General features: G+C 39.2%; 1 protein-coding gene across 1 annotated transcript in view; it reads left to right on the top strand.

The window, feature by feature from the left end:
* stard9 (StAR-related lipid transfer (START) domain containing 9) overlaps nt 1–24,366 on the top strand; it is a 42,764-nt gene that overhangs the window by 4,181 nt on the left and 14,217 nt on the right. Inside the window, exons 3-21 of the mRNA XM_032547161.1 lie at nt 1,529–1,645; nt 15,395–15,511; nt 15,736–15,768; nt 15,881–15,942; nt 16,324–16,433; nt 17,395–17,537; nt 17,664–17,731; nt 17,877–17,974; nt 18,438–18,647; nt 18,832–18,929; nt 19,437–19,514; nt 19,624–19,701; nt 19,807–19,986; nt 21,911–21,962; nt 22,147–22,272; nt 22,532–22,614; nt 22,733–22,794; nt 23,227–23,396; nt 23,828–24,308. Coding sequence (XP_032403052.1) covers nt 1,529–1,645; nt 15,395–15,511; nt 15,736–15,768; nt 15,881–15,942; nt 16,324–16,433; nt 17,395–17,537; nt 17,664–17,731; nt 17,877–17,974; nt 18,438–18,647; nt 18,832–18,929; nt 19,437–19,514; nt 19,624–19,701; nt 19,807–19,986; nt 21,911–21,962; nt 22,147–22,272; nt 22,532–22,614; nt 22,733–22,794; nt 23,227–23,396; nt 23,828–24,308 — 2,366 coding nt within the window. The remainder of the gene's footprint in view (nt 1–1,528; nt 1,646–15,394; nt 15,512–15,735; nt 15,769–15,880; nt 15,943–16,323; nt 16,434–17,394; nt 17,538–17,663; nt 17,732–17,876; nt 17,975–18,437; nt 18,648–18,831; nt 18,930–19,436; nt 19,515–19,623; nt 19,702–19,806; nt 19,987–21,910; nt 21,963–22,146; nt 22,273–22,531; nt 22,615–22,732; nt 22,795–23,226; nt 23,397–23,827; nt 24,309–24,366) is intronic.

Genomic DNA, 24,366 nt, shown 5'->3' with positions numbered 1-24,366 from the left:
ACTTAGACCATAAAATAAGAATTTAACCTAAATTGAGTCTCTCTAAACAAACTGTTCCATTTTCTACGCTGTATGTTTCTCTTCTTTAAGAGAAATGACTAATTCTTGCAAGTTAACAAAAGGAGTTGACAGAAGTTCAAAGAAGGTGGAAAAGTGAGAACCATTACAAAGTTGTTTTAGTATGTACAGTACAGACCAAAAGTTTGGACACACTTTCTCATTGAATTCAATGAGAAAGTGTGTCCAAACATTTGGTCTGAACTGAGTACAGACCAAAAGTTTGGACACACAGTTGTGTCCAAACTTTTGGTCTGTACTGTATATGCAAATGGTTAAAAAAAAAAAAAAAAACGTTTTCAAAAAGACGTACGGCCATTTTGTTCTGCAGTCATAAAAGTAAAGCTTCCCTTTCCGTGTGTTCTCCAATAGTAAACATCAAAGATCAAAGTCTTTGATGCGTTAAAAGCACTCTTTAATCATAGTTTTAACAGTCTCATTTATATATGTAGGTTTTAACTGGGCGGTTTGGCGAAGATTCACCCTGAGCGATCTGAACAAACTGAACCATCCGTTTAAGCCGAGATCAGTTTCGAAGTTGAGCGGTGATTTTTAGAAGCGTTGCTGATATGCTGGACTGAAATCAGATTGCTCGCTAAAAATCCTGCTGCGCTGTTTGACCTCGACTCATTATTCACTCATAGTAAGCAGAAAGGTGGGTGAGTGTCAGTGCGCTGAGGCGTATCGGGGACTGCAGGAGTAAGTGCATTGCTAATGAGTGGAAACAGCTTGCTTGCGATTCCACTCTGTAGTTGACACAACATGTTGTGTTGGGTTTTATCACAGTGATTTATTTTGTTTATTTTCCCCCTTAGTCCTTGTTACTAAAAATCAGAGACCGAATTTCTGTGTAAAGCCTGTCAAATATGCAGTGAAGTAGAGTGCTACACTGGCTGTTGCTCTTTCTTTCACTTTGTGAATTAATTATTACTTAATTGAACTCTCAACTCTATTTTGATGAGCATAGAGATTGGATTAATTGTGCTGAAGCGATAATTGAATTAATCGTCAACTAATTGTAATTGATTAATTATCGACAGGAATATACAGACTAAAAAAAAAGGTCTTTTGTTAAAAACACAATATATTCAGAGCAGTAATTATCCAAAACTGTGGAAAATATATATAAGTTTTACGTTTAAGATGAAAACACCATCGTCTATAAATATATTTAAGCTAAAACTCCTCAAGTGGCATAGTTTTAGCTTCATCCGGTTCAAATTTATTGAAGAAATGCTACGTTATTGCCTTTGAGGCAATAAACAGTTTTTTTTTACTTAAAAACGGAATTAAATTATTTGTTTAATTGCATCTTTTAATGCATTTATAATAGATGAAAAAGGCAAACGAAAAGACTGCAGCGTGTGTCGGTTGATCGATTAATCGTCGGAATAATCGATAGAATAATCGATTACCAAAATAACTGTTAGCTGCATCCCTAATTTGCTCGTCTTCTGTCTCTTCTCCGCAGTTGGATGGGCGTTCAGAGGGAGCGGTAGATTCCAGGGAGAAGCTTCTGGACTTTTGTTTTGACTACTGCTACTGGTCGGTGGAGACTGCAGACCCTCACTACGCTTCGCAGGAGGAGGTAACGACCTTACTGAAAAACTGACTGACCTTACTGATTTTCTTCCAGGATTGCCTTATATTTTAGCTCCCCCCACATCTGGCCAGCTTCACTGTCTCTTTTTAAAGGGAGACATGGTGATCGGCAATACTTTGTATTAGGGGTGAAATGATTAATCGTGATGAATCGATTATCGAAATAATCAATCGTCAACTAATTGAGTAACTGCGTGATCATTAACTGGAATATACAGACTCAGAAAAAGGTCAGTTGTTGAAAGAACAACATACTCAGAATAGTAATTAATCCAAAAATGTACAAAAAATATTTACTTTCTGCATTTAAGATGGGAAACACATTTGTCTGTTAATATGGTCAGCCCAAAACTCTCAAGAGCCATAGTTTTAGCTTCACCCTGTTTAAATTATGTAAAATTAATTTCTAATATTGTACAAAAAAGGCTTCAATAAAAAATTTGCAGAATGTGGCAATTTTTTTATATGCGATTAATCAATTAATTGGCAGAATAATAAATTAATTTATTGCTAATGTAATCGTTAATTTCAGCCGCACATCGTGTGCTCTCGTATTTAGGCGTCTTTTTCTGTGTCCTATTATGGTCGAAGGTCATGTTGCTGCTGATTTAAGCTTTGTCCACAATCTCACGTGTAATCTCTGTAAAAAGAGGCACATAGAAAATCGCCATCCTTGTGGGGAGAAAAATACGAGAAGGGGTGTGTGTTGTGCTAGTTTCACACAGATGGTCACTCGGGGATATGATATCAGCTCCATCTGTTGCCCAGAAGTCTGTTTGCCTCAGAAGTTGCGTGTCTAGAGTCAGCAGGCTTTTCATGTCCTGGTTGTGATTGGGGCGATTAGATATCTTCGGGCGGCTTTGATTGGAGGGTGTTTCTGGAACCTGAGACGGGGCGGAGATAAAGATAAAGCTCATTCTATTTCAGGAAATTTCTTTTCCTGAATTTAAATTGATTATTTAATTTATTTAATTAATTATTTTTTTTTCATCCAAGCTTTTAGTTAGTAAATCTTAAACCAGTGTAGCGAGTTTACTTCAGTTTTTCTTCTCTTTGTTCTTTAAGTTTACTCTTCTGCCACACCCTCTCCCCTCATGTCACAGCTGCCTTTGTACGACTTTAGAAAGACATGGCCTCCACTGAGCGGACAGATACAGTCATCTCAGCACTTGTTTTCCTTTTTTTTTCCCCCACCATGCTCTGGTTCTGGTTTTATCTTCCTCTGTCTTGTGCAGAAAATGTCCACTCACAGTGGCCTGCTTGCCTGAAGGCATTCCTCTGATGACCCTGGGTGGGCGACCGAGCACTCGTGGAGGACAGAGCTGGTGGATTTTAAATCTGACCTCTTTTCCTGCACTAAGAATTGTCTGTTTAACAAAGGGCCTTCTGTGCTAGCGTGGCAACATTAGCCGCTAAGAATCCGCTGATATTTAAAATGGCATATTTTTCCGTTGCATGACGTTTGATTAAAAGCAGTAAAGAGGAGAAATACTGTGCAGAACAAGAAGCAAGAATTATCAGGGCATGCTGAAACATTTCGAGTCACTCCTAATTATTTCAACAGATAAATAGCTTTTAGAAAACCCTTCATTTGGCAGATTTCGTCTTTGTAGCTACATTTCCGACAGTGCTCTGTGAACCATTTGATCTCATTGCCCTCTTTTCATTTTGTACTTTTTTTTAAAGATTTTATTTGCTTCTTTCAGCTTGATGAGTTGATGCTATTTTTGCCAACTGCTGTTGTTTCCCACACATTTTCTACTGCAGAGAAGGAATGGCAATTATTTCTGTTTTACATTGTATTCCCTTTGGAGGCTGGAACTTTATATGAACCAAGGGGATGCAATGAGATACAGGAGGAACGGGTTCTAAGGTCTGGCTTTTCCAGTCCTGCACTATCTCAAAACAGGCCAGATAGCCCCTCCAGCTCATACATCCCCCATCCAGTAAATATTGTCAAGCGATAGCTTACATCTGTTACTATGTGGGATTTTCATCTGCAGTGCCATCAGAAATGAATGGTGGAAACAGTGACAAGCAGTGCCCCCTTGACTATTTTGCATTTTCATTGTGTTACAGTTATAAACTTCAATGTAATTTCATTGAGATTTTATGTGACAGACCGACACACAATAATCTCACAATAATCTGAGTTAATGTCTTTTTATAGAGCACCGGTTCACAATAAATGCAGTCTTAATGCAGTTTACAAGACAAACAGATCCAATTTGCATTTAAGTAGGCAATTCATTCTAGTCATTTGGACAGATCCGGATTCAGTTACCTACATTCCAATTCAACCATTGTTATAAATGCCAAGTTGTAAAAAGTTAACTAAGGAAACACAGCTGATTGCATCGAGTCATTAACTTTGCAACAATTCTCCATACTGTGCGGTGACAGTGGAAAGGAAAGACTCCTATTTAACAGGAAGGAACCCGACTAATGGCAGACTTGGACTTTGAAATGACAAAGAAAAAAACCCCGAAGAAAAACACTTAATGCAATGAAAATGCAGAATAAAAACACAGCTGCTGGTGTGACGTTCTCTATTAGAGAACATCATAAAAACCATCTGAAAATGGAAAGTGTATGACACAACTGACATGGTAACCACCTAAACATTAATCAGAGAAGCAGCCATGGTAACTCTGGAGGAGCTGCATACATCATCAGCTCGCAACTGGACACCAGGTTGTCTAGCCCTTGTGGTTAAGTTGTCAAAAACAAAGCAATTCTTGAAAGATTACAATTGAATCTACGTACAAAATGCTTCGTGTGGTGAAAAACTAGCATTGCAAAACACCTTGAGCATCATTTTGCAGGGTGTTTTTGTTTAGCAGAGTCAGGGAAGCTGATCAGAGCTGATGGGAAGATGAATTGAGCTAAATATACAAACAAATCCTGAAGGAAAACAGGGGGACTGAATGAACAAGTTCAGAGGTGAAAATACTTTTTGGCACAATATTAAAACTGTTATTGTTTGCATCTGGAAATATTGCACATGTGCTCAATGCTGGAGGGCTAAAAGACTATTCTTTTACAAGCCATCCGTAGCTGTGCTGCTGCCGTAGAACAATTCCATTACCTAAATGAAACCTGGAGATGTAGGTATTATTAATTCAGTGCAGTGCGCCTCAGCCAAGGAAAAAATAATTCAGAAAAAGCAATGAAGAGCAACTCAAAACCACAGACTTGTTGCCCTAGCAACTGACAGCAACGCCACTAACGCATCAGGATTAAACACCAAAAAACACTCAGACACGCAAAGATCAGAACAGTTTTTAGGCATGATCTTTATTTGACAAATATTAATAAGTGATCGCTGTGGTAGATTAGCTACCCCCGCCATTAGCTAATCTAACACAGCGGTGGTTGATTAGCTAAGTTAAACACTCGCTCTGCTGATTATCTGTCAATACTATTTTTTTTTATTTTGTAACTGAACTGAAACATTCCAAATTCCACATTCCATCTGCACGTTAAGGTTGTCAGAGTCAAATAAATGACTGACCTACTTCCTTTCCCTCGCTATTTTTTTTTTTACATACGTTTTCCTGACCTTGTTATCTAGTTGTCATAGTATTGACAATTGGTAGCAAAGTACTGCGTCTCTTTTTTAAATATCTCACATTTACATTTAAGAATCTGCGCTTTATATTGACAATTTAACAGATAAAACCAATGGTAGTCATCATCAGCGAGCAGCTTTTTGCCCTCCAGCATCGAGATGGAGGGCAGGATCTTGCATGCGTGACGTCACTCTGCGAGGGGTCTATGTCAGGTGTAAATATGTTTCAGTTTAGTCTCTGATTGCTTTCCTTTTGGGAAATGTTGATGGTAAGGAAGTTTTGCCCGGTGAACAGAGTTGCTCTTGGATAGGAGTCAAAATCGATAATGGTAACCAGCTGTAGATTTAAAGCAGCACAACAAGTTATGGTTGTTGACTAAATGCGAGCTCTGTTTAGTTTTTCACAACTTCACAACGGAAACCCCGAGCTTATTTATTGTGCCCGACAACAACACGAGAAAAGGAAATTGCAAGAGAAGAGGAAAAAGGACGGAGAGTGAATGACATTGTGAATTCGATAAGTAATGGAGGAGGGAAAGAAAGAAGAGGAAATGGACTGGGGGGTCCCCGTTGCCTGTGCAGCTCCCCCTCCCGCTCTCATTGGCCAAAGTCACAGCTGCCTCGCAAAGTAATTTTTCACAGTTAAATCCCACTGTATAGACGTCATTGCTGAGGACTTGGCTTGGAGCGCTTTTTCATCACTGCCAAATGAAGTCAGTTTGCTGGGGTTTTTGCCCGTCCTTCTCCTTTTTCTCTCTCTCGATGCAGAGCAAGATTTGAATTGCTCACGCTGTTTCTAGGTCTGTGTGTCAGTGGTGCAGCCGAGTGGAGAAGAATAGTTTTCCTGTGTCCTGAATTAATCCTTCATGCGCGTGTGAGAATCCAGTCCGCCTCAACTCATAGCTGGAGCGAAAGCCAAAAGAATGGTTAAGAGTTGGCCACAAATACGAGAGCAAATAAACCGCAAGCTGTCAACAACGCACAAGCCACGCCCCGCAACATTTTCTATTATCAATGACCGAGGTTTAAAATGAGGGATAAAGACTTCTTGAGAGGAACTTACATCCTGGTGACAGTTCAAGGACATTTCTCACCAGAAGACACACCAAATAACCAAAATTTCCCTTTCGTTCATAAAATCTAGCACCTATGCATTCAGGCTTCTTCTACAAACACCTTTGAAAGAATGCAGCGCTCTCAGGAGCTCAGTGAATTTTAACATGGTACTGTGATTGGATCCCACCTGTGTAGTAAGTTCAGTTGTCAAATTTTCCAGATGCTAAATATTCCACAAACTGTTTGTATAACAAAGTGGGAGCAATTTTAACGTACAGAAACTCAGACACATAATGGCAGACCACCTACGTCAAAGAGAAGGGCCAGTGAACGCTGTATAGTCCTCAGAAGTCACCAGCTTTCTGCAGAGTCAATAGCTACCGAGAGTGCCAATTGTAGCTTTCGGTAGCCTTGTGCAAGATGTAGTTAGGGGGCATCTTTTTGTGAATTGGCAACACCTTAGTTTGTTACACTTTAAAAAAAAGAAGCATCAACAAAAACAGTTGATTCTTGAAACTGAAAACTGAAAAAAAATTTGATACAACCCACATAAGACTAGGTAATAATAAAATATATATTTTAAGTGTTTTTTTCTACATCCGTAGAGGCAAAAATATTTTGCTAAACAAAATCTTTCATTTGAATTTAGAAAATTAACACCTACTGCCAGATTTTTCTGTAGCGCAAATACCAAGGCGCAATATTACTTGACACGTTATTGGCTGGCCTCAACCAATAACGTGGCTGGTTGAACTCAACCATTTTTCCCACTGAAAGGAACACTTACTGCTTCAGCATAGCATAATTTAATGCCCCCATTTATCTCATGTAGAAACAGTCTCCCGATGGATTCTTCCTTTACTAATATGACTTTGCATCGTTGCAAGCTCATCAAGGCATGATGAGCATGGAAAGGTATAGTATGGCAGAACTTGACAGGTCTGCACAGTGTCAAAGATGTGCTTCTGGAAGAATGCGCCAAGATTTCCATAAACACACTCCTAAACCTTCTGGAAAGCCTTCTCAGAAGAGGAGCAAAAGAACAGGATGCCACTGAAGTTCATATGTGTGTAAATGTAGGTATAAAAAAAGTCTTTCGGCAATATTGTTTATGTTCAGCCACAAACCTTTGCAACATTCTCTGGTTTGTATGTCACTGCGCGCAGACGATCCCACATGCTGCTTGTTGGCAGTTTCTTCCAATTCAAGTCAAGTTTGTTTGCACAGCATCATAAAAACATCATAGTCACAAATTATGAAACAAGCAATAAGCATTACATTTTGTCGAATGCCATCATCAAAATCATCAAGCAGATATACTGTACATCAGATGTGTTGATCAATTTGTCACTTTTTAGTACTAGCTTCTAAATAGGTGGGTTTTAGCCTTGATTTAAAGGAACTCAGCTGTTTTGCAGTTTTCTGGAACTTTGTTAGAGGAGCATAGAACCTGAATGCTGCTTCCCCATGATTGGTTCTGATTCTGTTGATGCAGAGTAGACTAAAACCAGAAGGCCACACGCACACACACATCATCGGATTTGTATTTGTTAAAAAAATGTAAAACTATTCTTACCCATTCACATCTTAATCGTGTACAACTTTATGCTGTTAATTTACATTAACTCTCTAAAACACTTTGAAACTGGGGGTTGTAATGCCACAAAGTGGGACTACATCCAAAAAGCGTGAATATACATTTCCAAATATGAATTATTATTCATTATAATAATAATATTATTCAACCCTCACTTAAGCGCTGGAATTCTTTCCATAGTTTTCTTCCCTTATATGGTTTATAGCAATCCTCGGAGTTTAATAATCCAGCCCAGACTCTATTAGGAACGCCAGTATTTCCCCAATTCATTCCACACTGGGGAAACCTGTCATAGAGCTGTACCCTAGGGAGATCCCCCAAGGCTCTCATCAGTCTTAAAACCTGGAGAAGTCATTGCCAGCTTGCATAAAGAGTCTGATTCGTAACTCAACTTTACAGTGCTTCACTTTGGCCCTTTCAACAGGACCTGGGGGAGGGAGTAACAAATCTCCTTAACTGTCTCCAGATATACTTCTGTTGGTCTTTAATCTCACTGTATTTTTGAAGTCTTTTCTGTAAAGAGGAATACCTTGGTTCTTTATTTCCTTTCACTTCTTGACTATTCCTGTTTGTTCTGGTGTTCATTTGGAAACAGACCTTCCCATGATGAGATGTCTCTCCCTGCTCCCTCTCCCACAGCCCCGCTGCTCTTCCATGCTAATTTGACCTACAAATTCTGTCCAAGTGTGACAAACGATAGCATTGTTGAACTCTGGCCAAACAGCTTCCTGCCTGTCTCCTCTGGCTGTATGCGATTTTCGTCTCTCCTGTCCTCATTGTCTTCAGGTTTTTAGCCTGGATTTTTTTTCCCCCCCACTCCTCTCTAATTCTAGAACTCAGATTCCTCACAGGAAGGACAGGGCTCTCCTGTGACATTTTTTTTTCTGTGTCTAAACAAAGGCATTTAGTTTTGCTCTGGGCCCAGCTGTGGTGTTTGTGTAACCCAGTTGGATAGCGTGGGACAAGAACCGAGAGACCCTCGCCTCTGCTGCAGCTGTCCACTCTTGGACTCAGACAGCAACATTTTTAATAGTATTTAACTTGACTTATACAGCGTGTTACGCCGGATTTTACATCCAGTTTCTTGTTTTTGCATTTGTGCTCTCCTACTAAAATTTATCAAGAGAAGATTAATCTCGGTAGTTATGGAGCCAGGTTTTTGTAACTTCTGCTCCAACCCTGACTTAAGCTCTGAACATTTCAGGTTTTAATTATGATAGAACGTTACGACTCACTGGCCTTTCGCCATCACCCCTCGACAACATCTTAAACACACACACCAGCTAAATACTTTTCCATCCAGAGTTTAGCGTAAAACAGGCCTCGTAAAAAGAGACCAGCAGTTGGCATTTAGTATAGCCAGTGATTACAGGAGCTGCCTCTTTAAAAAAGCATTACACTATTACTTTACCTCTAATAACCATCTTCTTGTGTATGTATGCTGAGATTTCCACTCCTTTCCAACGTTTATCAAACACTTAATTGCTCTTAAGCACTCTTTCTTCATGCTGATTGGTCAGCAGCTGAGCTCAGTTTTGTTGTTCCCATGGTTTGAAACTAAAGCTGAACACTGTGCTCGTTATAGCCTGGATCTCTGGGATAAATGCCAGTCTTGCTTTTAGAACCGTTGCTTTTCTCAGAAATCACTGATCCAGCTCAGTTGGACATTTGCAAACTTTTGGAATCTAATGCCTTATTTTGATTATTATCAAGCTAGCATTCTCTTTACAACTTAAGGCTGGCAGTGATTTTTTTAAAATTTATTTATTCACTGCTGTGTTGTGAAACTGAGTCTTTGTCAGTAGGTTCATGAGGACGTTTTGGTCTTTTTGGTCTCCTCTGATCATCTGCTACATTTGCTGTATGCCCTTCGTGGTAAATGGACTGAACTTGTCAGACCGACCAGTGGAGCCACATGAAAGGTGCTTTCACAACTGATAGTCTGGTAGACTCGGTTTGATTGGGGACTAGAATTGCAACATTTGTTACATCTCAGCTGGTGCGGTTCGCTTTCACACTCCACTGTGTCAAACGATCCAAACTATTTGAAAAACCTGTTTCCCCCTTCTTGCCTGTGGTGGCGCTGCACCAAGAACCACTGAAGGACATGACAAGAAAACCTCTGAAGAAGACTTCCTTCTTCACATAATATGAACAAAAATGGAGTACCATCAAATTTTAGCGGTTTTTGGATTTCTTTTTTGTCTTTGGCTGAAGACCACAAGGCATTTCCAGCGCTAGACTACACTGGTGTTTGTTTTGGCTGTATTTACCCAGAAAGCCCTGCGCTATAGACTTCTTTTTCTTCAAGACTGGTCTCCAATTCCATAAAGGGCAGATTTGTGTAATTTCGAGAAAATGATTGTGTATCTGTCTTATCAGCAAATTCTCGCTTCTGCACAGTGTCTCTTGTCCGTCTTGTTCAGAGTTGTCAGCTTCTTGCTGTTTCTTTGAATAATGCTGTCCTAGTAGTTAGGTTACCTGAAAGCTTTCTCTTTCGGGCTTTTACCATAGAGTCATGTTTCATCCCTACATTCTGTTCTAACCACTCATATTTGCATTTCCTACATAATAAGGAAATCTGTGGTCTCCTGTTCCTTTCATTCATTGCAAGACTATGATTTTTTTACTCAGAAAAGGAAGCAAAAGTTTGAGGCTTTTGTTTTTGTCTTCCAGGTTTTTTCCGCTTAAGCTCTTAACAGGGTGAGCATACACACATGCAAAGAAAGGCAGTGGTGTGCAGTGGTCCAACGATGAGAACAGCCTTGCTGAGCATGAATGTGTTTAGTCTGTCCCTTGTGTTGTTTTCGGAACTCCGACTGGCCAGCTCTCTTTCCGTGGCTCCGGCCCAATAACTTTATCTCCAGGCTCTTTCCCCGGCTTCGTTTTGAGTCTGGAGCACATTTCAGTACCCAGAATGCAACTTGCTTCTTACCTCACCTGCTTTGTTAGCAGAGGTGGGGACTCGAGTCACATGACTTGGACTCGAGTCAGACTCGAGTTGTTAAAATCACGACTTGAGACTTGACTTGAAAAAATGCTCAAAGACTCGGACTTGACTTTGACTTTCATGCCATTGACTTGGGACTTGACTCGACTTGAAGCTGTTTACTTGAAAAGACTTGATATTTTTTACTCAAAGTCTTAAAATTTAAAACACATTATTTATAAAGTGGCGTCATTAATTAATTTCACTCATTCCGTATCAATATGCGCAGACCGTCACTATGTTTTTCCTCTCTCCTTATGTATGTATGTGTACGTAGCTGCAGCACAACCAATCAAATTAACAGGATTTGGACGTTTAAAAAAAACGCGGCAAAGCTACAGAGTTCAGGGAACGAAATACGAAATAACCGCTCGAATATGCTTCCGCGAGTAATTTCTTTAGGCTATGTAGGTTATGAACTTTCGACTAAAAAACGAACTGCAACTTGTAAAACATGCAAGAAGAGAATATCGGATGGAGATGCCACGACGTCCAACTTTGTCCGGCATTTGAAGCTTCACAAAGATCGGTAGGTGGCACTTTTCTTTTGCTGTAAGATAGTTGACTTTAGCTAACTTCGTGTTAGCATGTGTACTCCGGGTTAAATTGGTGATGATTTACCATAAATCCGGTCCTTCAAATGCCTCCACAAATAATGTGCACCGTGTTAGCTCAGGAAGCCGGTGGATAGTGAGCGGGGCTCCGGAACAGAAAGCAGATTCTGGACCTGAACACAGGGAACAGAGTCTCTCTGTCCCATCATGATGATGAGCCGGGTCTAGTATCATCTAAGGATGGTTGGTGTATTTGAAGACATCTACGTTGGGAAATTATATTGACAATTTATTGTTTTGACAGGTCAGAGAAAAGAGGAAAAAACTGCTGTTATGGTTCTTTGTATTGTGCTGTGGAAATGTCAGCATTTTCGTCTTTTTTTATTGAATATCAAGTTTAACAGAACTGGGCAATAAAGTGGTCCAATTTAAAAATGTTTTTTATACTTTGTGTTCAGCTACACATGTTCTATCATTTGAGATAAATACATATTTTAAAACGAACAAATGGTCTATTATTTGAATTTTTTGTATAATTGCAAATTATAAAAAAAAAATAAAATAAAAACGACTCGAAATGACTTGAAATTAAAGGTTCCTGACTTGAGACTTGACTCGGACTTGAGGACAAAGACTTGAGACTTACTTGAGACTTGCAACACAGTGACTTGGTCACACCTCTGTTTGTTAGTCCAAAAATATCCCCCAGTGTTGCAGGGGTATTTCAAACTTTGAAAGTAGGTTGTGACAGAAGGCCATTGTATCCAAGTTGGACAAAGTGCTCGAGCACAAATTACAGTTTGATTGTAATTTGTTGTGACAGCGATGATAAACAATAGTATTGTTTTTAATGTTGCCTGACGTTACTTGTCTAGACACACTCGTGGACTCCGAATTATTTCCCTTCAGGATTCAGAGATTATGTTAAAGTTTTTTTTCTGGGGTCATTCAGTGGTTTTCTCACTTAGAGTAAAAACAGAAATGCTAATTATGGTGAAAAACTATTGGAATTGTGTTAGAATAGTTTCAGATCTAAAGGAGCGAACAGTTAAAGGAAACCTCCGTCTCTTTGTGAAGAGCCAAAGGGGACCCTCGGTACTGTTGTGGCGCCTATAGAGTGAGTGTGAAGGGTCAACTTTAACTAGAGCTGTATTTATTCTGTGTTTGAGTGAGGAGAGAGTCTGAGTCTGTTTTGAAATGCAGAATGAAGACAACACAGGAAAGTGCTTAAAACCTTTATTCAAGAGTCAAGAGGTGGGAGGTAAAAAGCATCGACGTTTATTGTCACGGTTTCCGTTATTGAGTCACAGTTATTTGATATGCTTTGACGTCACACTTTTATCACACTTTTATGTGACTAGATTTAGATGTTTTCCATAAAGTATGTTGTTTTAACGTTATAAAATCAAAATTTTTACCCATGCGTATAGAAACATTGAAGTTCCTGTTGTGCTTTGGAAAACTGGTTGTAAAAAGATGCATTGATCAATCACCCACAACCTTTCCTTCAGTTGGGACTGATCACTGATCAGCACATCATACACATAACATTCCCCTGTTTAGTAAATGTATCAAAACTAATAAATTCCACCATTTTTCGCCTGCCCACCTTATTCATACTGCTTCAGGAATGATTACGTTACTAAGTTGCATTTAGCTACTTCAAAGCGGTTTGATTTGGTATATAGTGAGCAGTGTTCTTAAAACTAACTGGTTAGCAGTTTAGCTAAATATTTTTGTCTGTTACAGTAATCACACATCTGTTATTTTGTTTCGAAGCGTGGACGATAAGCTTATTTATTTCATTTTGTCAAAGATTAACCTTCGGGTTCAGCTGGCGTTAAAGATGAATATCTCCTGCTGTCCGTCGATTATTTTCCATCGGCTATCCAACAGTAACCAAAAGGACACAAATGTGGCTTAATAATCTATTCTCAAAGTGGCCACCAGAAGCCCTGCAAGTGTGCTGCTCTTTTTACGAGTAAAATAAATCTTAGAGACGAATGAAAATCCTCCACCCATTTGTGCTTGGGTTGTGACAAATCACAGTCATCTAAAAAAAAATCAGCAGATCTGCTTACTCCAAATCAGATATGATTTTACGTTTCGCAAGAAATGAATAACATTGTTATGTCGTTTTACTATTGGTAGTAATTTATTAGTGGATAAAATTTAGCTCTTTCAGTTCCTGATCGCATTCCTGGTACTATGACAGACAATTACCACGTAAAAAATGGGCATATACACATAGAGATTTAAAAATGTAGAAAACAGAAGATTGATACTGAGTTATGTTTTGCTTGTATTTGTTCTGCAAAAGATCATTTGTTTCCATAAAAAAGCCAGACTCTAAATTGTCAACAGGTTTCAGGCAATGAATCAAGATCAAGGATAAAAGATAGATAAAATGCATCAACAAACGGCAGGTGCTTTGATGCTTTTTCTTTATTTTAGTTTGGGAACAATCAGCTAAATACTTTGTAATGTTGTAGCTCCTTCATTTTCTGTTGGCTTTAAAACTACTACCTGTATCAAACAACCCAAAGCACATTTTTCTTGTTTTTGTGTTCTAGTCCCTTGGAGGAAAAACTGGAATCAATCAAAATCAGAGCTAGCAAACAAATCGGTAACAGCCACGAAAAGCCTGAATGTTACTTTTTACTCATTTCATTTAATAACAGGCTAATGAGTAGTTTAAAACTAATTTTAAATAATTAAACTAATGTTTTCAAGAAGGACATTTAGACTTTCTTGGTGCTTTTACAACATCTCTCAGTCAGATCCTACTTAAGCTTCTCGCATCTCCTGAGATTGGATGATAGTCACATTAAAAAGGACTTCTTATTGCAAATATACCCGTGTTTAAATTTATGAGCTTGTTGGAGCTTTGAGAGCTTTCCTACTTTCCCCCACATGTGCGCCCATTTCTCCTTGTCCAGGTTCCAGTCTTTAGTCTGGGGCCAGGAAAGGGGACCCCTCACTGATCCCAGGGTGTGTTACGGTTCAGAGGTAGAACGCTCTGTGTGTAGATCAGGTTGCCACTCCCTTAGGCATGTGTTGCCTTTGGTTTGTGTTTCCAATTGAGAACACATTCCTTCGGGAAATGGTTATGTTTGTAATTTTTCAAAAATTTATTTATTTTTTTTAATTGTAACTGCCAAATACTTCACATGTATCTTCACATTTGCACAAGCAACGACAAGAGAGGGAGACGCAGATGGTCTGCAGCATTCATCTGCTGGGCATGGGAAGTGATTTTCGATTGTGTTTTTTGATTCGTACGTGAGAAGTTTTGTTGGGATGGACCTTTGGGTGATCGCTTTTTGCAGATTGAACCATGGTTTTCAAGAAATATGGTTGATATATGTGTCAGTCTAAAGTGGCGTTGGTTCGGTTTTGCCTCTGAAGCTTAGAGAAGAAGAAGGGAAAACAAAAGGCCTCAGCTGATTGTTTTTACAGGGCCTTTTTCTGGGATCCCCAGTCTCAGAACTATGCTTTGTGAGCTTGTTTATTTTCCTGACCCAAGCATTTTTCAGCTTTTTGGCCGTCACGTTTTCTTCAAATACACATTCTGCAAAGTTGTTTACTCAGGGCATTAGCTGACCTCCTTGCTCCTTGCACAAACACTTCATCAGGAAGCAACAGTACCTCCCCATGACTGGCCTGATGCCACCTTCATTGTGATCAGAAAACCTTGGTGAAGGAGCTACACTCTTGTAAAAACACAGTGCGTTTCAAACCAAGGGCATTCGCTGTAACACTGTAAACTCTTCAACGCTCCACAAGATCTTAAGCCTTTTTTTTTTTTACTAAAAGAAACTTTCAGGTATGCTTCCAGCAATTGTATTTTTTCCTACACTGTTTTTGTTACCATTCAACACTATGCTGAATCATCTAACCCCCTGTCTGTACAGTGCTCTAGTTGTTTATGTGTTTGTGATTAAAGTAGTGCTTCCAAATCTCCTCAGGTCTTCCAGGATCTGGGTGTGTCGGTGCTGGCCGGAGCATCTGAGGGCTACAATGTGTGCTTGTTTGCTTACGGCCAAACGGGATCAGGAAAGACGTACACCATGATGGGTACACCGGTGAGGACTATGCTATAAACTTTCCATTGTGATCAGAATAATTGTGCTTTAATATTACGAGAAGACAAACTTCATAAAACATTTTCTTCTATGGAGAAAATGACTAATTTGTTTGTCCATCCATCCATCCGTCCGTCCGTCTATCTGACTGTGTTCATTCATCATTCCACTCATCCATCAATCAGTTTGCAAAAGCGCTAAAGTTCCTTCTCTTTGTCTTACAGGAGTCCATTGGATTGACACCTCGCATTTGTCAGGTAAGAGATATCGTTTTTGCAGGTAGCAATATAAAGAAAGTGGTTAATTTTCCTTTTGAATTTGCGGTGGTTATTGGTGTTGGGTCATTTTCAGCTCTTATCTCCTTTACAGGGTTTGTTTTGTCCTGAAGACTCTTTCTCTGACGGGCAAAACTCAAGCAGAGTGGAAATCAGGTGGGTTAGCGGGATACTTTGTTCTTTGAAATGAAACTTGCTGACAAAAACTCAAGAAACGGGAGAGGAATCTTACATGCAGACCGGAAGTCATGATTAAAAGACCCACACATGATGTCTTGTAAATACATCAGAGAACACTTGATTAAGTATGAAATGGGTCACATCTTGTTTTTGGATTAAATCTAATGGGGCTATCATGCAATTCCTTAGCAATGGACTTGGAAAAACATCATGTCAGTGTGCGATGTTAGAAAAATCAATACTCAACGGCAGACCTGCAGCTGAAGTAACTCCGCTGTAGCATAGATCAAATGCACATCATCAAATTATCCATCTCTGACGATGTTTTGAATCTGATGTTTACCTTTTATTCTGAAGCTTTTTGGAGATCTACAATGAGCGTGTAAGAGATCTACTGAGAGGAGAGCAGAAGAAGCGGACATCCCTTAGAGTCAGGGAACATCCTGAGAAGGGGCCATATGTTGAAGGTTTTTTTTTCTCTTTAATATATTAAATGTTTCACAGCAAGGGTACACTGTGTGCTTCCTAAGGCTACGCTTGGTTTTAAGAGTCTTTGCTATTTTAGCCAGAGATGGATTTATGTAGGCATGCTTAACTCCTTCACCCCTCACTGCGCCAAAACCGAGGGATGTTTTATTTATTCTTGGACTCAAATATTCCTACTCAGTGCATACCCCTACGGTAAAAACTCAAGGTACCACATAGTCGTTTATAATTTATGTAGAGGCCTGTATTTCAGCTGCTAAATTTCTTGATATAACTAAAGTGATTTTGAGAGAAAAATGGATGAGTATTTTGAGAAAGGCTTTTGCCTGTCAATTTGAGCTATACAACTGTAATCATAAGGAAGAATTTGGTTTATGTGATATATTAAAGACAAATTCAGAGGCATAAAAATGTTACATCAGTTCTACAGAGTTTGTACTTCCTCTGGTTCTACATCTGTTTATTTTCCAAACCGTGCAACTGCTTGTGTTTAAATCCCCGCATCCACTCATTGTTTGCATCAGGAGAAATCCCAGTTGTCCACAGGAAGTGATGTCATTTCCTTCTGCTTCCAAGCAAACCCCTTCATCACTCATGAAGACACACACTTCAACTTAGCAAATTTTTATCTAAATTTGAGATTATTTGCCTAAATCTCAAATTGATGGTCTAAATTTTACTGTCAGTCTTTTTGTTTTGATGTTGATTTTGAAGTTTTGATTCTGTAACAGATTATTAATCTGAATCCTAACAGACAAGCTTTTTTATGAGTAGAGAAATTTAAACCCATGTAAAAAAAAAAAATTAAGTAAGAATTACCTTGTTGTTGGTGGAACCATTCACAGGGAGTTTCTCAGTAAAACGTTCAATTGGATTACTTTCCACTGTGGAAAACTTTACTAAGTAGTAAATCTTCAATGTTTTTTCTGTCGTTAAAATCAGATCTTTCACAGCACATGGTCACCGACTGCAAACAGGCCATAGACCTTCTGGAGGAGGGCATCGCTAACCGCATGACGGCAGCAACCCACAACCACGACACCAGCAGCAGATCCCATGCCATCTTTACTATTCAGTACACACAGGTGGTTACATTTCACAACTTTTATAAAGTTTTCTTAGTTAATAAATGCAACATATATGCAGTGATCATTGTACAGCTTTGCCAACTTAGTGCTTACAGATAGATTTGACCGTCTCTCCTTCCACAGGCAATACTAGAAAATAACCTGCCTTCTGAAACGGTCAGCAAAATTAACCTGGTGGACTTGGCTGGAAGGTGAAAGTGTTTTGATGTTTTTTTTCCCCCTCTTTTGAAATCGTTCGTAAAAGTGCCCCCTGGTGGATATTAACTGCTGCCCTCATATTTTTCTTCAATGAAGGATGGCATTAATCTCTATTAATGCTTATATTGTGTCTCACAGTGAGAGAGCAGACCCCCAGTACTGCCGGGACAGACTGACAGAGGGCTCCAACATCAACAAGTCACTGGTCACTTTGGGCATTGTCATTTCTGCTCTGGGTAAATGAAGTCAGACGTTCTTACAGATCAGAATATATAGCGCATTTTACTTTTTTGTAACATTTTAACCTCAAACTTCAACGTATTTTATTGGGATTTTATGTAATAGATCAGCATAAAACACGCAAAAGATATCATTGCATATTGTTTTTTAACATGTATTAAACATAAAAAGCTGAGTCACTTTGTACTCTTTCCTTCCCCATTTGTTGTAATTGTTTTTATGAATCCGTATCAGAGGATGTTAAATCATTTACCATTTCCTTCTACCTCATGTTAGTACAAACAAAAAATCTCAACAGATTCATTGAAGTTTTTGTTTGTGAATACCTTTGGTAGGCACTACAGCATGTGTTTTTATTTGGATCAAACAGACCTCATGTTTTACACCGTTCCTGTGTTGTTGTTGGTTTTTTTTACACTCTTTTCACGCCCTTCCACCTCTTTACCTCGACTGCCGCAGCCCAGAACTCCCAGATGTCGAGCAGCTGTCAGAGCATCAACAGCGTGGCCTCTGAGGGTGACAGCAGCACGTTGGGCAGTCACAGCAGCTCGCTGTCTGGAGGAGCTGGAGGTGGAAGAAGGCTCTGCTTCATTCCCTACAGAGACTCAGTCCTGACTTGGCTACTAAAAGACAGTCTGGGTGGCAACTCGAAGACAATTATGATCGCAAGTAGGTATTGCTTTTCAGATTGGAGCCAAACGATTGTTGTGACATGCATGTGTTGAAGCAATTGGCATATGTAAACTGTTAATCGGAAACACTGCTCTTTTTGTTGCATTGATAGAAATATTGTTCTTAATTCATATCAGACGTTTTTATGCTGGTGATTTTTTTATGTGTCGTTGTGTTGCAGCGGTGTCGCCCTCTGCTAACAGCTACAACGAGACCCTGAGCACCCTGCGCTATGCTGCGCACGCCAGGAACATTGTCAACAAGCCTCGTGTTAATGAGGTGAGTGGCTCTCCAGGTTCTTAAAAGTAAATTGAAATAATATAATTAGGCATTTTTCATGGATTTTTATCCACATGTTTTATTTCTGTTTAACTTCTAAGGTTTTATTGAGTTTAAGAATAACTTTGAATTATTTTATTCTCAAAATTTTTCATATTCCCTTTTTTTTTTAAACCATTTTTGCTCAAGTAATATCCTATTTTACATTGCATTCGTTTTTATTTTCATAAATGTTTCATTCATTTTAGAAATATTTTAGGTCTCAAACAATTAATTGTGAGTGATTGATTATTGCAGTAATCATGAACTGTTTTAGTAATCTATCGATCGTTAGTTGGAGCACACAGACTCAAAAAAAGCTATTTGCTAAAAAAAAAAAAAAAAAAAAAAAGACCAGCATATCTAGAGCAAAAATTAAGCCCAAATTGTACTGATAGTGTTGAATGCATTTAATGTTAGATTGGAATCTCTGATCAGGTTTTGGTTATGCTTTAATTCCTTGTGCAGGATGCAAATGTGCGGCTCATCCGGGAGCTGAGAGAGGAGATCGACAGGTTGAAGAGCATGCTGCTCAGCTTTGAGTTGGTATGGTAACGTTTTACTGTTCAAGCATTTCAGACACTGCAGTGCATCATGATGCTTGCATCATTTTTTTCATTGTTGACTGATTATTTTTTGCTCTATAAATGGACAGCAACGTAATCCCAGCCCGTCTCTGAGTGACGAGAGAGACGGAAACCTTTCGGAAATGGTGCTACAAAATGAGCTAAAGGTACCGGAGGAAGAAACAAGATCCCAAACATCCACTTCTTTCTCAAATCACATTTTTATGCTGTTCCTTGAGTCGCTCTAACAGTTCATTTATTCCTCCATGCAGGTGGAGCAGCTGACAAAGGACTGGTCGGAGAGCTGGAGAGACAAGAAGGAGCTGCTGGAGAGATACAGTGTGGACATCAACGGAGACCGGGCCGGTTTCCTCATCAACTCCCTTCAGCCACACCTGGTTTCTCTGGATAGAGATGTCCTCAGTACTGGGATTGTGTTTTATCACCTCAAGGTATGATTATCTTTAAAAAAAAAAAAAAGATTAAATCTGCAGCATTCTTGTGTAAATCATTTGAGAACAGTCAGTTTTTTATTTTGTGAAATCAGAATTGTTTTTAGATTAGTTTTGGCAGTAGTTTATACTGTGTTATGAAAGTGTTTTTGATAGTCTTTTATCTTTCTGTCTCACATTTTTTTAAACCCTAGAGATGCATATCTATCACACATTGTTAGAAAATACACTTAAGAAGAAATGGCAGGATGCGTAAATCAAGCACTTCCTTCAGACTTGCTCTACTTTTTTCAGCATCTTTGTCAGCTTTCCTGACTCCAACCTTTTCCTTCTTTCTATCTAGATTCCTCTTCTCTCCACACTGATATTTGTCTCTGCTAAAAAAAAAACCCTCTTGACTAAAGGTGCGTTGTGTTGCCTTCCCTCTGTCCTGTCAGTTCCCCCCCCCTCTTCAATGTGTGTCAGTGTCTCTCTGTTGCTGTTCACAAAGCGTGATCGGATCAAATACTGTTAGCTCTACGACGGGAACTCGGAGGAGCCTAAACTGTCCCGATTCTGACATTGACAGGCATATCCTCAGGCTTGACAATTACACCGCTTCACGCATGTGATGCGATGAGACCACTCGGGACTTACGTGGTCCTGATAAGATATAAGAAAATTGTGATACTCTTTCGATAACACAAAAGAGTAAACAATGTTTTGTGTTTTTTTTTTTTACTTGTCAGGTTAGTTTAAAGATTAGAATAGAATGCAGTTATTTTTGTATGTCACTGTTGGAGTGAGTTATCGCAACACCCCCTCCCTACACCTTACCCCTTTTCCTTCAGGGCTTTCCTTTTCCTGTCTTTCCTTTTCTTTCGAAAGTGTTGGTACAACTTTCTGCCAAAACATTCACATTTTGAGTCAAACTGCACTTAAAATCCCTTCCAGCACAGTGAATCTTGAATGTATTTCATTGGGACAAAGTTGTGCATAAGAGTAAAATGGAAGGAAAATTATGCATGATTTTCTATTTGTTTTACAAATGAAAGTCAGAAAATTTGTTCGTATTTACACACCTTTCTAATACCACTAATATCTCAAAATAAAATCCAGCACAACTTTAGAAGTTACCTAGTTATAAAATTGATTATCTGGAATTTAATTGACTTCAAAGTTAGGTTAGCTTATCAAACCGATTCAGATCAGGCAAATAAATCTTACATGTAAAATGCTATGCTTTCAGAAAAACGTGTCATAAAATAATAAGGGTGGGCGATATAAATTTAAAATTTAATATTTTGTGGTATCTATTATAAAAATGCTACAAATATATTATTTGCAACTTCTTTTCAGTCTTTTTAAGCAACTATATAGCTGTGACCTCATGTCAGAACAATCATAGCCCCACAAACAAAATAATATTCTTAAAAAACACATCCATTTTTAGACTTCTTCAGCACCCTAGTGATATAAAAAAGGGTATCTGCATACAATAACTTTAATTACATTTTTGAATGTATTGATATTTATTTATTTTTCTCATAGAACAAGCAGAGGAGAAAATAGTTAAAATACCAGTTTTGTGGGTTTTCATGCCATATTTTGTTAAGATTTACCTTTGCCGTGACAAATTTTCTCTTGAATTTTTTTTTTTTTAATGATTAATGCCTACTGTAAGACATAGTGGTGGGAGCATCATGCTGCGGGGACAGGAAAGCTGATCATAGTTGATGGGAAGATGGCTGAAAATGTTTAAAAATAATGCAGTGTTAACTTTCATATAATCTGAACTGCTACTCCTATTTAACAAAACACACACACTGTTGGAGAAAAATGGTTTCATTCAGAAAAAAATGCTCTTATTTTATTCAGTTCTGTCTTAATTTGTGTAGTTTTCATTACAACTGCTCCTTTTGCACTTTTGTTTACTTTATTATAGGAAGGAATCACCCACATTGGACCTCAGAAGCAGCATGAAGAACCACATATAGGTAAAAATACAAATATATGTATTTTTTTTTCTTAAGTTGTAAATTCATAACTGCTAATAGTGGGTCATGTAAAGTTAAATAATCTTTTAGTCACTTTTGTTGTCCTTGAACGCTGCATCTGTAGAGCATCGACACAGCTTTCTATATCAGCATGTATGAAGCCATCTCTGAATCCTGTTTGTAGTCGCTCAGGGCAGTTCCCGCTGCGAGATTGAAAACCACGGGGGTGTGGTAACGCTGCGACCGCTGCCGGGTTGCGTCTGCCTGCTCAACGACAGAGAGGTCACCGAGCCCTGCAGACTGGCTCAAGGTCAGTTGTGGTCGTCAATAAAGCCGTTTGATGATAACGTCTGTGTCCGTAATGGGCGAAGATTCGGAAAATCAGCAAAGTTAGATATCTTCAACTCTGACTGCGGTTAATCTCAGGATGTCATGTTATTTAAAATTATACCTGTTGAGGAGGGAGCACGCAAACACTCAAAAACAGCAGCAAATGCACACATCTGTGTCCTGAGCTTGCAATGAGCTGAGCGCAGCATGTTATAAAGAATACCTCTCTGCACCTCCAGGGACCGTGATTACGTTGGGAGGAGCGCATAAATTCCGCTTCAACCACCCGGCAGAGGCAGCCATCCTTCGAGAGCGAAGACGGGTAGGTATCTGCTCACCTAAACTAACATTTAATCCACCATAATTTGCATAAATATTACGTTTTGGGTGATTAAAATGTGTTTTAAAGTAAACCTGCCTTTTTATTTTGCTGTTTTCAGGTCAGCGAAGGTGGTTCAACGTGCAGCTATGTTGACTTTTGCTCCCTGACTCCTGACGATGAGTAAGTACCATCCCCAAGCAGAAAGAGAAACTCAGAACAAAAGCAATTACATCTTACATTATTCATCACTCACATGAGTGTGGGGGGGTGTATGTGTGTGGAGTACAGTTAGACCTCTTTGCAGCTCTCTGATTATAAACATTTATTAGGAGTTAAGAGTTATAACAACATCCAAGCAATGCTTCAGGCTGCTGTTGGTGTGGTTTCAAACATATCACACTGTCCCCAGTTGCTGTTTACGGTTCAGCCTCGGGCGTTGCTTAGTTACTGCTGACGACTGCTTTTGCTAGAAACCTCCCTGCACAACCAACAAATCATAATTTAATCTTTTTATCGAGTGATCCATTAATGAAGTTGAAATGCTTTTACATTTTTTCAGTGCTTTATTATTTCACATGTTCTCATTGCGTGAGTCCTGTTTCGGTTTTCTAGTGTGAAAGAACTGAAGCTGGATTCCACTGAGGAGCTTGCAGTCAGACGGCGCGTGGAGGAGCAGAAGCGCTATGTGGAGAGTTTGCGGCAGGAGATTCAGGCAGAGCAGAGGAGGGCCGAAGGAGAGCTGGATAGAGAGCAGGCCCAGCTCCGGCAGCAGTACTCTGACAGTAGGTTTTCTCTCTTATTAAATGTTCCCATAAGTTTCAGTTTCAAAAGTCAAAATCAAATTGGAAATATGTTGCAATCAAAATTTGTGCACCTTTTTATACAACGCCTTGAAGAAGCATCCATACCCTTGAACTTTTCCAACATTTGGTCATTAAAGCCACGAATCTGCCTTTATTTCAGTGGGATTTAATGTGATATTTACATTACAATTATTGGATAGTTGCAAAGTAGAAGAAAAATGAGAGACGGTAATATTTTCAAAGGAGTCACAGCTGAAAGTTTTATTGACTATATTATGTCTACAGACATTGTAGATAAATTAGAATATACATCCCAATGAAGGTTGTTTATGAGGTTAAAAGTACATTTTGAAAATGTACTTTCTGGTTTGTAGTGCTTATCAATGTTGTTTTTTCTTTTTTCACCACAGTGCATCAGTGGATTTTGCATGAGAAACTCCTCCTGAAAACAGCAGAGGAGCGAGTGAAGCAAGACTCTGGTGTCCAAACTGACCCCTTCCCCGCTCCTCTTCTGGAGAAACTTACAAGTCAGGTGTTCATTGGTCAGAAGAATATTATCATTGAATATCCTTGCAAGGCAGTGAGGGCCAGGAAGAAAACCGTGCAGGATGAGCTGATGAAGCATCACGCCCTCCGCTGCACTGAGGTTCGTATCCGTCGGAAAAAGCTTCACTGCCAGCTGCAGAAAATCGCCAACAAACAGCATCTGCTGGACGCTAAGAGAGAGTTACAGCATCTGGAAAGTAAACTTCCTCCTGGACCAAACGTCCAACAGTCTCTAGAGATGGGATCACCTTCGAAGCTAGAAGAACAATCCTTTGTGTCACGAAGACACTCGTTTTCAGTAGATCTGCTGTCTCGGCTCTACCCACAGCGTACACCTATCTTTAAGTAAGTGTATTGACTTTTTGTCCCCCTTGATTTAAATGAGCTTAATCTTAAATCTTTC

This window comes from Xiphophorus hellerii, chromosome 19 (genome assembly GCF_003331165.1).
Source record: "Xiphophorus hellerii strain 12219 chromosome 19, Xiphophorus_hellerii-4.1, whole genome shotgun sequence".
NCBI lineage: Eukaryota > Metazoa > Chordata > Actinopteri > Cyprinodontiformes > Poeciliidae > Xiphophorus > Xiphophorus hellerii.
Note: the sequence above shows the minus strand (reverse complement) of the source record. Positions and strands in the feature narration are given on the sequence as shown.